Here is a 15201-nt window from a genome sequence, read left to right on the forward strand (position 1 = left end):
ATGAAGTCAACAGCAAAGCTAGAAAAATTACGCACAGCCCTCACTTGTATGCCCACTAGCTGCAGTACAGCAGATTCCCAAAGAAATAAGGAAACATGGGTCTCAGGCAACGGTAGAAACCGATCCCAGCCCCAAAAAGGAGCCTTGGTGAAATGGAAACAATTTCTGCTTAATACTGCTTGATCACTGTACGGCCACGGAAGGGTTTGTGCTTTGGGGCGTCCACCATCCAGCTGCAGGAATGCTACAAAAGGCGCAGAGCTGTCCTGGTGCACCAACTCCCAAAGCTTGCAGGATGAATCACCAACAGGTCGTGGCACGGCACAGCCTCCTGCCAGCAGCTCTCATGCCTCTGGAATTCTCCTGCACGCTTTTCTCAGGTACAGCCGCCACCAATCACCACTTGCAAGCTTGGAAAATGGCCTTTTTTGGGTATGCAGAACCAGCCCTGCTGCCAATGGCAGCAGGCAGCAGGACAGAGGCTGTCACAGAACGGTTTGAGTTGGAAGGGACCCTTAAAGGTCATCGGGTTCAACTCCCCTGCAATGAACAGGGACAGCTCGATCATCTGAGCAGCAGCTGCAATACGCTGGTGGGTGGCAGCGAGGCTTAATTATTTAAAGGCAAACCAATTAGTAAAGGTGACTAAGTTTGCACTGGAAGAAGAGCAATGTAGAGCAAGGCTAATTCCAGGCTCCTGAATACTGCAAGCCAGAGTTTCTTTTTACGTGACTGGTTTTGATCTAATTGCTGTCTGCTCCTTTAATTGAAAACTAAAAGGCCCTTGTGGGTTCAGTCTGGGTAGGTTCCTTCAGGAGCAGCTGCTTCATGTAATAGTGCCACCTGGTCATTAACGTGAGCCATAGAATCATTAAGGTTGGAAAAGATCACTAATATCATCCAGTCCAACCATCAACCCCTCCCCACCGTGCCCATCAAACCATCCCATCCTCATCTGGAGTGCAACCTGTCAGCATTCACAAATCCCACATTTTTGGCTAGGTTCTCCCCAAATCTGCCTCACGCTTCACAGCACAGAGAGGGTGCTGAGGTTACAACACCTGGACGCAGGACACGGGCAGCATTTGCCACCTTCATTTAGCACAGCGCTCTCTGCATCTTCATTAAGGAGATTTCCAGGCCCTTTCTGGGAGCTGGAGGTGATGCTCAGCTGCTTTCAGATGCGCTGATGGTTGCTATAGCAACTCTCCTGCATCTCTGCCAGCAAGGGTGGAAGTGGGTCCTTGTTTCTATTCAGCATTCCAAAGTGCTGCAAACAGCAGCGTTCCCACTAACGCACTGCACTGCTTCTAACAGGGAATGCTAATTTTAATCTTTTGTATGCAGGCATATCACCCTGATGTTACAGACACAGCTTCCTCACCATCTCACTGCCAAGGTATTGGCACTTATCTGCACAGAGTTTCGCCGTCCATCACCCTCCTCCTGATTTCCCACAAGAATAAATAAGCCGAGACCTTGGAAATCAGACCTGGTGTTATCAGTGGAAGGCTTTGTGCTCCCTTAGTCTGCGGGGATTAACGAAAGCCCTTGAATAAACCTTGACATAATTCCCAAGAGATATTTCTGAGCATTCTTCCCCTGCAATCCCAGAGACCGTGGGGCTGGTGGAAGTTTCTCCCACTTCCATCTGCTTTTCTTGCCATCGTGCCTAGAGGTAAGCTTGGAAAGAAGCAACACCGTGCACTCAGGGGTTTCAAGAACACCAGCAAACCCACATGGAGGGGCTCTGCTTCACCCATCCCTTCTGCAGACCACAAGGAAGCATGAGCAAGCAACCCTCCAAGAAAGCATCTCCTGGGACTGCTGCACCCCTTCCCAGCACTCAGGCAGGGAAATGGGAGCTAAGCACAGAGCAGGCTGAGCTGGAACGGCAGAATGGAACGCAGCAATCAATACAATAGCCCCTTTAAGGGCAAGGAAGCTCTTTTGATGCCTCTAATAGCATTGATGCACGCTGTGTTGTATGTAACTACAATGTAATGACTTTATCAAACACGTAATTAATGTCATCAGAGTAAGAATGCCCTGTAAGGCGACTTAGAATAATAATGAATGCATTCCTAATTATGACAGCTATTTAAAATCATCTTTTCAGAAACTGGAATTCCCCTTCCTGCTCTGGAAACGTTTCCCTTTGTCAGGAAGCAGAGCCACTTATTCTCGTACTTCTCAAGTGCCTGACAGCTGCTATTGATTCTTTTCTTTTTTGAAAGCAATGGCATTTGATTTCTATTTCTATTTTTCTATTTAAGGAAGCGGCTGCACGGATCAGAAAGAGAATAGAAGGAGCCTCCCCACAAAGGCAAGCGCAGGAAGTTTTGATTACGAAAAATTTCTTCTCTGAAAGAGCAGTGATGCATCGCTGCAGGCTGCCCAGGGAGGTGCTGCAGTCACTGTCCCTGGAGGTGTTCATGGAACATGGAGATGTGGCACTGGGGAACACGGCTCACTGGGCACGGTGGGGGTGGGCTGGGGCCGGACTTGGCGATCTTAGTGGTCTTTTCCAACCTTAGTGACTCTGGTTCTGTGGTTCTATGAGTGGGCATGCTAGTGATGGACTAGATGATTCGGGGGGCTTTTCCAACCTTAACGACTCTATGATCAGCTGACAGAGCCACCCCCAAGATCGTCCCAACTCAGCGCTCCTGCTCACACCTCTGCAGTGCTGAGCACAGAGCTACCCAGAAAGGGTTAACATCTGCTATTCTAAAATACCCATGTTCCTTTCCTCAGCTCCCCACCAGCTGCCCCATGTGGCTCTGACTGCTGTGTGGCACTAGCAGGGAGCAGCAGCTGCCGGTGGCTGACCTGCTGGCTCCCCCTGGTGACACCACCCTGGCGTGGGACGTCACCAGGAGTCGCTTGAGGATCTCCACTCGCATGGCTTTCCACTTCTCGGGGGGGCAGATGTGCAGCGCCAGCACGGTGTAGTAATGGGGCCCATCCACCTCGTAGGCACTCTCCAGCCACTTGTCCCTGGGGTGCTCCATGAAGCTCTGGAGGTTTTTCTCCTCCCTCGAGGTTGCTCGAGTTCTGAAACGCAAGAAAAGCTTTAGCAATTGTTCTGGTTCTTGCACGCTGCTTGCTGCTTCCCACATTCATCCAGTGCTTGAGTATGTATTTGCTCATAGCGAAGCATGCAAGCCCAGCAAACTCATTTCCCTGGAGCTGCATAAGTACGAGGTCTGCAAGGCAGCTGGCACTGCCCCAGGAGGACAATAATACTGTAAAGCTATTTTTCCTTTTGTTAGGGGAAAAAGTCAGGGCAGGCATCCCATGCGTTGGGTTGAACCGCTGCCCAGCTGACACTAAGCACGACTGCTCCTACAGCCAGACCTCAGGATCGATCCGTGTAATTCATCTGCTTGCAAAAGCAATCAAGGAGGAGATACGGGCCAATTCGAAACCAAAAAGATTGTGTGCTGACTGTAAGCTTCCATATTTATTTATTTTTTTAATCTGTGGACGTATATTTATCTCCTTTCCCCCACTCCAGTCTCCTCAGAAGAGCTGTGTACACCCCTGTGAAGGTGTACAGCCCTTTATCACATCGCTCTGCTGCATCAGGTCCCTTCAACTCAGCTGTGTCCTCCCCATCAGGAGGCACCCATCAGACACCAAAGCTGTGTCTGGGTGTTCTGCACGCTCCGCATTTGCTACGTTATGCAGCTGGTAGCCAACCAGTAGCTCTTCATTTTCTACATTTAGTACCAAACACGTCTTTAGGAAAAAACAAATAACGTCTGGAAACGACATAATGCATTTTTATACAACAGCCACACAGCGGGTGCTGGGCTCGCTGGTGCCACTAAGCAGACTTACAAGATGAAAAGAATAGTTTCATTTATTTGTCTCTCGAGAGACTGAGAAAAACAATAGGACAGGGATCTGGAGATAGATATTAAAAACAATAGGCAAATTGCATTACAGCCAAAACGTTGATTAGTTCCAGGCAGCAGAGATTTCACTGCACTCCATTTGGAACGACCTTGCTTTAAGAGGCATGTGTTTGAACATTTACAGCCTCTTATCATTAATATTACCTTTCAGTATCTAACTGCAAAAATAAAAGGCATAAGGGCATTACCCTTCTGCACAAAAGCTGTGTTATCAGAACCAGCTCATGTATTCAAAAGTACATTGGTATCTAACGACTCAGATGCTTAGACACAGCGTCAAGACAAAGCCTCACACTGTTGCTTCATACAAATAAGATATCACCTCAGTAGAAGTGTTCATACATTGCTGCCTACTGCTAAAAATAAATTTGATCTTCAGATTGTCTTGACATTTTGACAAACCTGACCACTACAGTAGAATGCCAGTAGATATAAAAGTGGAACCAAAACCAGTTAAGTGGTTAGCACGTCAGACAAAAATGATACCAAGGTTGTTTTCATTTGACAACAATTACCTCTTCACGGGGTATCCCCACTGTTTGCTCCAGAAAATTAAGCTGGCAGCGTTTCTTTAATCTAATAACCCTTTTGCTCACCCCAGAGGTAATAATTACACCAAGAATGGAAAGGGAAGCTAATTCCCAATTGCCTTTCCCCATGCAGTTCCCTGCTACGAAGAGAAAGGTACTGACGTGTTGAGGACGTAGAGCACCGTGTGGATGATGTATGGAATGAGGTGGATGTTGCTCTCCCTTCCTCCTCCTCCAGTATCTACGCTGAATGATTGCTCCATGGCAAAACGGAGAAATAGCAGTTTAATGTCATGGACATTGAGCTGGTAGGTGGGCTCCCGCTGCCCCGTGCATTCTTGGAGGTATGTGTTGTGTCTGAAAAACAGCAGGAAATGTGGTTTTATTAAGAGTCTGTAAAGGGTTTTTAATAAGGTTTCTTCTTCCACACTGTGAATAAGGTAGAACTCGGAATCTGAGCAAGTATGTCACAGCAAAGCTTTATAGAACAAACGGAATATGAAGATGCATACACTTTGATTAATCTCCCCAGAGAGAGGCTCTGAGCTTACTCCAGCCAATCCAATTCCATGTGCACACACATTTACACGTATCAGTACTATTTTCTCATGTCCAGAGCTTGGGATACAGCTCCTTGGCTGAAATACATCAGACATATTACAACTCCTCATTTCTAACATGACTGTGCAAGCCCTTTGCAAGGTGAACCAGAACGTGGACAACAGGATGAACAATCTCCAAGCGTTCTAGGTAAGTGGTGAGGCTACTGAAACTCATTAGCATCCAGAGATATGGAAATCTACACAAGGAATCTGTTGGTCTCACCTAATTCAAATGCAAAACACTGTGAGAAGTAACAGCTTCTACTCACCGTGCTAAGCAAGTAGCAAAAGCAGACTCTGGCACGTGAGGTCCCCAGACTGGCAGGAGCCCATTACACTTGGTGTTGGCATTTTGTAGGGCTGCACTCTCCCACTCTTCACGGCCACGAGCGAGCCTGTATTGAGAGAGCAAGCCATACCCAGGCACGTTAGAAGCATGCAAGGTTTTTACAAAGAAACTGTGAGCAACTTGGCAATTCCAAAGTTCCTTTAAGCTACGAACTTCAGGCCTGACCTCCACTTAGCACATTAAAGCAGACCACGAAAGAGAAGACCGTGGCTGTCTGCAGGCTGCAAAGTGACACATTCCTAAGCAAACCCATGATAAGGCCAAGTGCTGTGCTCACAAGCAACCTCAGAAAGTAACATCAAGCACCACGATTCTGCTTATCCCCAGAACGTACCGTACAGCTGCAAGGTGACAGTCGTAATGGACAATGTTGAAATGAGAGACTGTGCTGTACCCCTGCTGCTTTCGGGGCTTGTTCTCAAACTCCTCTAGTGCAACACGCTTGGTGAAAGTATAGATACCTAGGACCTTTGTAGGCTGCAACGACAACAGCTATGTTAGGGATCATTCACATTTGGAACAGTTCACACTCTGTGCCATTTTGACACTGCACTGAGTTTCCTCCATCCCAGCCCCTACCTCGAACTTGCACTGAGTACCTTTTTTTCCAGCTGTCACTGGAAACACACTTCCACGTCCCAACCACCTTTGGACCCCAAGAACCAAACTTGGGACTTCCTGACCTCCCAGAGCCAATGCACCGAGCCCTGTGAAGCTGGATGCTGCCAAGTTCCCTCAGGTGGTGAGAGGGCTTTGCAAACGTATCACCCTTTACCTGAAACTTGTATCCTTCCCGGCAGATGCAGCAAGTCAGACCTGGTTCTTCTATGAGCTCCTCCATCTGCTTAAGCAGTGCAGTCTTGGTCACCACCTGACCCTTCTCATTCGTCTGAAAAAGAAAACGACTCGAGCAGGTCAGAAAGACAATGAGCAGCACCATCCCCACCACTGCAATAGGAATGCCCAACCCATTTCCCAGCCTGCTACTAGCAACCATATTTACTCTCCCAGCAGCACCAGGCAAACCGTGGGCTCGAGCTCTGCAATATTTGTCAATAAATCATTTTACACAATTCCTCGTGTGGCAGTTTGAGCGGGATGGAAATAAAAGACCGTTAGATCACTAGCTGTCGTCAGTGCAAACAGACATTACCGTCATCCCCAGCGTGCCCAGGGCCTTCTGTCTCATTGCCATGGCCATACGCTTCTTCTCTGCCCGTGTCTCCTTCCGGGCAGCGTCGATCTTCTTATTTACCTCCGGATGCTCCCTCAGTGCTTCCAGAAGATTCTCTGCTAACGTCCCAATCCCTTCATCACTCGACACCTGCTCGAGCTTGTGCAGGTTGGTAATGGAGTCTGTACCTATTAGCACCTAGCAGAGATTGAAACATGGCACCTTCTTTAGAAAAAGGGTGCACACAACGGTGACTGTTCTTCCTGATCCCAGCCATCACAGCTGAGCAGAAGCATTGATCTAGAAGAATTTTTTGTCAATGGAAGTGACTTACATTATTCTTACATTACAGACCTTAAAACCATGTACAAGTTGCCTCTACGCTGGCCATTACTAAGATACTGTGTCTCTCCAAGCCCAACAAAGTGGAGAGTCAAATATCATAGAAAAATCTGCTAAGCTATGGCCACAAAAAGCAGTGCACCAAGCCAGTCATGCTCAGCTCAGCTTCGAATGTGGTCCCTTTACCTGCGTAGCAGGGTGCTGCGTGGCAAGTCCTCGGAGCAGGCGCAGGATGAAAGGAAGTGCAGGTCGAGATAAGAATTTCTTCCATATGTCTGCATCCAAACTGCACAGAAAAAAACAAGAGGCAGCAGCTGAAGGGCAGTCACCCGTTCCAAAAAGGCCGCTGGCAGTCAGCCAGCTGCACAGCTTGCAGAGCACAGGCTGCAGGCATGACAAGCACCCTTCCCCCTGTGTCCCTTCTCCACTAATTAATGAACTGACATACACACTCTCCCTTCCATGTTGTGCATGTTAATAGCCAGATTGTCAACTCTTAGCCTTGGGATTTATGTTTGTGAGCTGTCCAGCAACAGCAAAAGCTCTGTTCCAGTGTCATAGGTAAGGAACAGGTAGAAAAAACAGGCATCATGATACTCAGCTGCGATGGGTAGCAAATAGGCAAAAAAAAAAAGCCTGCAGTCATCCTGTCTCTACAGTAACATTGTCTCACTGGATCCCCTCCATCTCTGCTGCACCAAGTCTAAATGCTTCTGAAGGTGGACTTGTTAATAGCTGTCCTGGAAAATCATTGCATTTGGCAATGAAGAAATGAGACAAGGATGTGTGAGATTATCACGCTCATTAAGTAGTGACTCTTACTTCTTTGCACTGGGAATGTGTTTTTTCATGTAGTCAAGGGCGTTCTGAGTAATCCCCTTCTGGAGGATGAGATCTTTCAGCTGATGGCCGTTGCTGTTGTTCTTTATTCCTGCTGCTATTTTACAGAAGCAGTCTAGGAAAACTTTATCATCTCCACTATGCTCCTCGTCATACCTGAAAGACGAGAACAAATGGTGACTTGGAGGTTCTCCAAAAACCTCTGCCTGTAATTCTCATTACATTATCATTGAAGGCACGTACATACTCCAGCTGAGAGACTCAAAAAAACAACTCAGACCCCTGTCATCTCACAATATATTTTAAAGCACCATTATCCAAGCTACATGCTCACATATTTGTTTAAATGGCTTAGAAGTGAAATAGGAAATTAAGCTAACGTACCAGGAATCTCTGAGGCTTTGTATTACCCTGAAGTAAGTGTCAACGAGAAAAAAGGTACAGACCTATCAATACATCTGATTTCACATGTTTTTAGGTGAAATATGACAACATACTTATCAAAGTTACAGTAGGGCTTAAACCGATCCACCAGAATCTGCATTTTCTCCATTTCCCCAAAGGACAGGTAAGGGATGATGCGTAACAGGCCCTGCAGGACGCTGAGATTGGAGCGGACAAAGGTGCTGTTAATCTGGTCGAGCAACATCACCAGCTGATCTTTGTCACCAGTTAGGAGGAGGTTACCCTGCAAAGGAAGAAAAGCATGACTTATGCTCAGCAATAAATCCACATCCTCCAAGGAAACCCAGTCCTGAAGGATTAGAGCCCTAGACCCCGATAAGATACCCTGATGAAGAAAAAACCCAACCTCGTTTCCAAACACTTTGTGGAATGGCAGCAAAACTCCCCTAGCTGACACCTAACTTTTTCTACCTACTATTAAAGTAATTTCTAGTCTAATAATCCCAGCCCAAAGGAAGGCAGCTTCCTATAAAACAACAGTTTCAAAAGATGAGCAAGAAACTCATTTCACTCTCAGTGTACTTGAGATACAGTTCTTATCCTCAATTAGCTGTAAAAGCAAGCATGTTTTCAGTATGTACAAAAACACTCGACAAAACAAGGCAGAGCCATGTCCTTTCTTGCCTCTCATTGCCCTGTGGCCCAAAGTACCAGGGAAGGGATCCAAGCAGTGCTTACTAACCCCCACCCAGACTGTGCAAGAATCATCCCAAATAGCTTCGCAGTGCTTTTGGTTCCTCCTGCCCTACCTTGGAGGCCTGCTAAGACATGCCAGCAAGCGTAACAAGGGCAATGCTCCCATTTAGCACACCTCTGCAGCTTCTGAAGCTCAGCATCCCTGTAATAAGATCCTTCCAAGCCTTGAATCCCAGTCAACATTTCCATCTGTGCAGTGAGCCCCAGGCACTCACCTTATCCTCACTTAGAGGTTCTGCGTTGGATTCATCCAGTATAATCTCCATTATACTGAGCACTTGCTCTGCCACAGCCGCTCCTCCACTGTCCTTACTTTCTTGCTCAGCCACCAGAGCCTGGAGGAGACAGCAGCAGTTACTGAAACAGCAGTCCAGCAGCATTTAATATCTCTTGTAGCTGTCATAAATAAGTATGACCGTCAGAGGTAGTGTAAATTCACTGGAGTCCTTAGAAAGCACTTCATGGAAGTCCAGGATGTCCTTACCAAGTTGAGAGTTCCCAGCATGACATTCAAAGTGTTCATCTCTGGCTTGACCAACTGCTGACGGTTTATTTTCACCTTCACACAGTAACTGAACAGTTTTAGCAGCACCTACAAAACACAGAGAACGTGCTCCCTTGTGGTACCTTCAAAATGAGCACCGGGATTTCACAGAAACTAAAAACACCAGACAGTAGAGAACCACCACAGAATCATAGAATGGTTGGGTTGGAAGGGACCTTAAAGCCCAGCCAGTTCCAACCCCTGCTGTGGGCTGGGTCCCTCCCACCAGCTCAGGCTGCCCAGGACTCCATCCATGGCCTTGGGCACCCACAATTCTCCGGGCAGCAGTGCCAGGGCCTTACCTCAAAGCCTTTGTAAAGAATGGTTAGCAAAGAGGAGTGGAAGAGGGACAGAAGGAATTACTCAGTTTTTAGTAAATTAGTAAATTGACACTTCTGTTCCAACACTTAAAATGTAACAGAAGGCAGGCAGCCAGAAGTGGAAACTTCACTGATACTTGTGGAACTTTCTATCACCTATCTCCTGACTGCAAAGATCAGAACTTGAGACTCACGGTGAGGAGGTGCCGGCCTTGCTTGAAGTCCTTAATCCCAGTCAGCCTGTTGAGCATGCACTCCAAGCCTCCACACTGCGCCATGACACCTGCCATCTTGTAGACTTCTTCCTCATCCTCCTCTTCATCTACAGAGCAGAGGCAGATTGTGAATGGGGGGAAAAAGCCACGGTTTGGCAGCCCACAGGGGACAAAGCAGTGAGGCAAAACCAGAGCATAGCAGTGCACATTAACCAACAGTTCAAGTCACATCGACTGTGTCAAATTTGAAAAGACTTATGAGCAGGAACATGAAGGAGGGCCAGGCAGAACAGCCACGTGCCATGCAAGTGTTCATGTTGAAAGCACAGGCTTGAAGTGCTGTTAAAATCCTCCTCCACACTAGGTGAAGCAGGTAAATGCAGCAAAAGGAACGTCAATCAACTTTAAGCTGTGGGGATAATAGTGTCATTGCACCGCAGCGAACTTCAGATTTCAAATCTAATCCCAGCTTTCAGGAGACAAGTGCATTACCAGTGGTGGAGTCGAGAGACTCGATGAATTCCTCAGTTGCATCTCCTAGTAACCCTCGCATGCGGTAAATGATCCTCATTGGCTCCCCCTGCAAGAAAGGAGAGCATTATATTAGCTGTGCTTCTGGGGACACACGTACACACATCCTTGACTTGACTTGACAGCGGATGGTAACATGGAGAAATCCTTCCCTCCCTCATTCTCCCCTTACTGAGATGAATTAGGAGAACAGTGAAGCCACTACCTGCAAAAACCTCAATTAATCATCTGTCTGTCTGTCTGTCCAGTTAGATGGACAGCCTGTAATTAACAGCCTCCTCCTCTTGTCTCTTGCAATGGTTTCCTTGAGCACCAGTGAAAGATGCAGGCAAGGAAAACGCGTTCACCTCTAGAGAAACACCTGCTTTTCACAGCAGCTTCTCTGAGGGTATTCACAGCATACCTGGGAAATATAGGGACCAGGAAAACGAAGCAAGAAAAGCTAATTGGATGAATGCTTTCAAGCAGATAAAATCTGCAGAGATGGAAAATGGAAGAGGAGGAGTAAAATCTAATTCAATGTGCTTTTAGCAAGATGGGATGTTATTACAACACTACAATCAAACCCACCAGCGGGCTGCGCTTCTGCCCTGGGAAAGGGCGAGTTCTCCAGCTGGAAATATTGACTGCATATCGCTAAACTTTCCATTTTAATCCATAGGTCTGAATAAAAAGCAGAAAAGAAAAAATCCCAGATTTGGGAGCAGGAGACCTTGCGAGAGAAAACCTGTCAGAGAGCGCGCTAAGCCTAATGTGGAATAAGCGGTGCTTAATGTCACAGCAAATACATAAGCACAGGGAAAGCCCCGGGGGGAAGATCTGCTCAAAGGCCACGCTAGAGACCAGCAATTAACACCACAGGGGCCCTGGTAAAATGGCAGATGAACAAAAAAAAGCCAGTGAGAGACAAGAGAAACAAAAAGGGGCCTGAGGTTGCTTTCTTCTGAGCCTGTCTATTTCCTAGGGAACATGAGCTGCCACTCCAGAAGTGCTTTGCGGAGGTGCCCACAAAGGAAGACAGATGAAAGCTGCTCGGTGACAGTAATGCTGAGCACACACTGCCTCTCCCTGCCAGCACTGCATCTCAGAAGAGCAGAGCATCGGGTGCTGCTCAGGAGTGGGCACGTGGGCTGGGGCAGTGTGTGTGCCATGGGTGCTCTCATTTCCCTTTGGGACTGCACTCAAGTGGGACCTCAGTGGTTGAGGCCAGCATCTCATTCCCCTGTTCAAGCTGAGCAGAAATGCAAAGCAATGTGGAGAAACGTTGGATGCTCTCCCTGCACAAATAATTTGGGTTCATCTCTGAAGTGCAGGCTGATGGAGCAATCGGGTGTCTCAGACTGCAAGCACGCAGTAAGCTGCCACGTGCATATGGAGTGTGAGATGTGCTTTGAAAGGAAGTGACACAAAGCTCCAGCCCTTCCCTAAAGGAAGGTAAGAAAGTTAGTCACTCAAGAAGGCAGGTCAGGTATCTGACATACTACACAGCTAAGTTCAACACACTCACCTGCGTCAGCATTATGCACTTTTAAATCACTTACGTTGCAGAATTGACTAACAGTCTATCCAGATAGAGCAAAACAGGTGCTGAGCAACTATATGAAGGAATTCTATGTCAGGAAATAAATACTGACTCCTGATCTATCTGTTCTTGATATCAAGGATAAGTGCTTTGTGCTGTTAATGTACACATATATATAGATAACACATACCTCGTTAGTAGGACACCACACCTTCTTGTAGACCTCAGCCACAGGCAGATCCAAACTGATGATCTTATTGTTCACCAAAAGCTGCAAGAGAAAAAAATAAGAGATCTAGAACAAGCCCACAACGCATCAGCTGCCTGGAAATGTCCCCACACATCTGTGCAAAAATGCATACTCATGCATTCTCACCTCCATTCCACTGTCATCCTCCAGCAGAGCTACCAGGTCACAGTCCTGACAGATTTTGTTCTTGATGTCCCTCATGAGTGGCCCAATGCCAGGCTCATTACTGCTATAGGGATTTCCTGGCATTCTGCCCTGCAAGAAGTCTTCCTGCTGAGGATCTTTCTCCAGTGTTACAAAGAACTCGGTTACTTCATTCTCTTCCTAAAGAACAACAGGGCAGAGGCAGAGTAAAGGAGTTTTCCCCTAGCCACATTCCTATTCCTGCATTCTTATGGTAGCAATTGGCAGGATGTCCCTTACACCTTAAGTGCTTCCATCACTGATGCATCCTGCTTTACACTGTCACATATACATCACTTAGTTAACTTAAACATGAAGCAATACTTCTACTTTTTTTTTGCACAGAGCAGGCCAAAGCAGGAAACCTCAATATTAAATTCCCCTAATGGACCAGTTTTACATTGGCTCACACTAAATCACTACTGTAGACTATTATTTTTTGACAACATGCTGGCACTTCTGATATTATTCATCATGCTATAGCCATCTGTATACTTACAGGATAGATAATACTGCACAGTCTCTCGAAGATGAAAACTGGAGTCCTGTAGTCATCGAGGCTGTAACGTTTTGCAGTCTCTATACATACTGCCATAAACGCTTTGGTTTCAGATTCTGTGCCTGCCAGGAAACAGAAGTATTACAAAAGGCACAAGAGTCAGTTTTATGGGGTCCAACCCATAAAAAAAAAAACCCAACAGCAACTTGCTATAGTAGTCTGTTAGGAAGAAGTTCTTGATGTGGCTGTAATTATCTGCTTTTCATCTTGCTTGACCCAGAGCCTGTATTCATGGAACCAAGGTGGCTTTACCTGTTGTCATATCTTCCAGCATCTCCAGCAGCATGTCCTGGGTTTCATCGATCAGCTTTGTTCTCTGTACCACCAGCTTCCTCAAACACAGGTACCCGTTCAGGACAGTACCCACCAGGCGGCTTTTGAAGTGTCGTTTGATGGACTCCACCTCCACAAAGGAAGAGAGAAGACCTATAAAGCAATGGGATATTCAGGAAGAGGGAAAGAGAGTTTGATTTGCTGGCTCTGAATTTCTTGTGGCCAGCAAACTGGGCAAAATAATATGAAACAGCACGATGAACTGGCTTGTTTCAACTTCTCTTGTCAGTTTGTGGTTTAAAACTCAAGTCTATGAACTGAATGGTTGGAAGCAAAAATCCTGGCCTGCAAGTGCTGCCTATAAGTTATACCATATGGCAACATGCTGAGGGAATGAGGAGAAGGTACAGGGAACTTTTTTCTCTTGTGAGATCCTTCAAAAGCAAACCACTGCTCCCCTTCCAATGTTAAAGCTGCCCCTGATGACGTGACCCATCAGTTACATCACCATACTCGTTGTTCCTACGGCAAAGAAAAGAATCAGTGGCCGTTTGGATTCTTTCCCATTACATTTATCAACATGGTTTTTCTGGCTAGAAGCCACCCCTTCTGAGCTAGTCCATTCATTTCTGAAGAATGTGCAAGAGGATAGGAAAAAAAAGCAACCTAGTTCATATAAAGCACTCCCATTTCCAAGAAGCCTTTGAAAAAAGCATACACCAGAAGATGAAAAAAGGAAAAGCTATGATACATTGAGTGAGAAACAACCAGCAGTGGCCCTGGGAATTATAGTGGTCAATAAATACAATCAAGAAGTGGAGGAGAAAAGTGATATGACAAAGTTTGCTCATGATACATTACCACAGGTCAGGTAACTGAACACAGAAACTGACCACAAAAGACATGGAAAAGTCCACTCTGGGACTGAATGCTGAACTGATGGCAAGAATCCAATGCTGACAATTGCAAAACACTGAATCACTTCTCAGAAATTTTGTTATATGCTGTGACAGAAGAATGATCACCCTGTCTCTAATCCTACTACACGAATTGCATTGATACCACCAAATACCTGTGAGACTCTTCAAGGCATATCCTTGCTGCAAATCAGTGCTGAGCGTTGCTTCCTCCAAGGCAAGTAAACGAGCTATTTCCTGAAAATAATTAACAAGCCCATTAGGACAACAAACTGCAGTGCCAACAATCATGAGCTGGTGAGCGTCTAACACACTGAAACCTAACACACACTGACTCGTGGGATGCAAAGGAACATAGCAAAGGAACAGAGTCAACCACAGAGAAACTAGAACTGCAATGCAGCAGTGAGAAGGAAGAGAAAAACTGATCCAAACATCCTCCTTTATCTTCTCCCTGTCCCCACCTTGTGACTATTAGCACTGCTTTGCTCTAGGGGCCCTCCACGATGGACTCGTGGCCACCACTCGCACTGAATTTGTCACCTTCTTTGGAGTTGGAGCTGGGAGCACCACGTAACAGCGAGCTCTCACCAGCAAAGTGCTAAGACCTAACCCTCTGACAACTGCAATTTAAATGTGTTTCCTCTCTAACAGGCTGTAATTCATGTTCAAGGAATGGTAGCACACCTAATCTTCCCTAGTCATGAAGAGCTTTCAGAGTCCAGCCTGGCAGCTAAGACAGCTTTCAGCTTGGACCTGATGCCAAGTCAGGGCAGCAATATTTATACTCCTTAGCACAGCTGTCCACCTAGCAGCTAATTATGTACCGGGCAGTTTACACAGAAGCCAGATACTGCTGGGGCTAAAATCACTGCAGCTGTTTCTGTTAAGAGATGACAGGACAAAAGTGTGAAATTCATAAACCTGGCAATGGCCAGCAACTGAACAAAGAGATGAAGATTTGAA

At 46.4% G+C, this 15201-nt stretch overlaps 1 protein-coding gene across 5 annotated transcripts in view; it reads right to left on the reverse strand.

Annotated features, from left to right (window-relative positions):
• UBR4 (ubiquitin protein ligase E3 component n-recognin 4) overlaps nt 1–15201 on the reverse strand; it is a 68538-nt gene that overhangs the window by 2203 nt on the left and 51134 nt on the right. For all 5 annotated transcript variants that reach the window (XM_021417352.1, XM_021417351.1, XM_021417350.1 and 2 more), the window contains 18 exons: nt 14391–14472; nt 13298–13471; nt 12986–13107; nt 12430–12627; nt 12244–12324; nt 10493–10580; nt 9980–10107; nt 9406–9513; nt 9137–9256; nt 8258–8448; nt 7743–7916; nt 7107–7206; nt 6558–6776; nt 6180–6293; nt 5739–5881; nt 5325–5450; nt 4616–4810; nt 2833–3057 (listed from right to left, as the gene is read on the reverse strand). In XM_021417352.1, coding sequence (XP_021273027.1) covers nt 2833–3057; nt 4616–4810; nt 5325–5450; nt 5739–5881; nt 6180–6293; nt 6558–6776; nt 7107–7206; nt 7743–7916; nt 8258–8448; nt 9137–9256; nt 9406–9513; nt 9980–10107; nt 10493–10580; nt 12244–12324; nt 12430–12627; nt 12986–13107; nt 13298–13471; nt 14391–14472 — 2588 coding nt within the window. The remainder of the gene's footprint in view (nt 1–2832; nt 3058–4615; nt 4811–5324; nt 5451–5738; nt 5882–6179; nt 6294–6557; nt 6777–7106; nt 7207–7742; nt 7917–8257; nt 8449–9136; nt 9257–9405; nt 9514–9979; nt 10108–10492; nt 10581–12243; nt 12325–12429; nt 12628–12985; nt 13108–13297; nt 13472–14390; nt 14473–15201) is intronic.

This window comes from Numida meleagris, chromosome 20 (genome assembly GCF_002078875.1).
Source record: "Numida meleagris isolate 19003 breed g44 Domestic line chromosome 20, NumMel1.0, whole genome shotgun sequence".
Classification (NCBI taxonomy): domain Eukaryota; kingdom Metazoa; phylum Chordata; class Aves; order Galliformes; family Numididae; genus Numida; species Numida meleagris.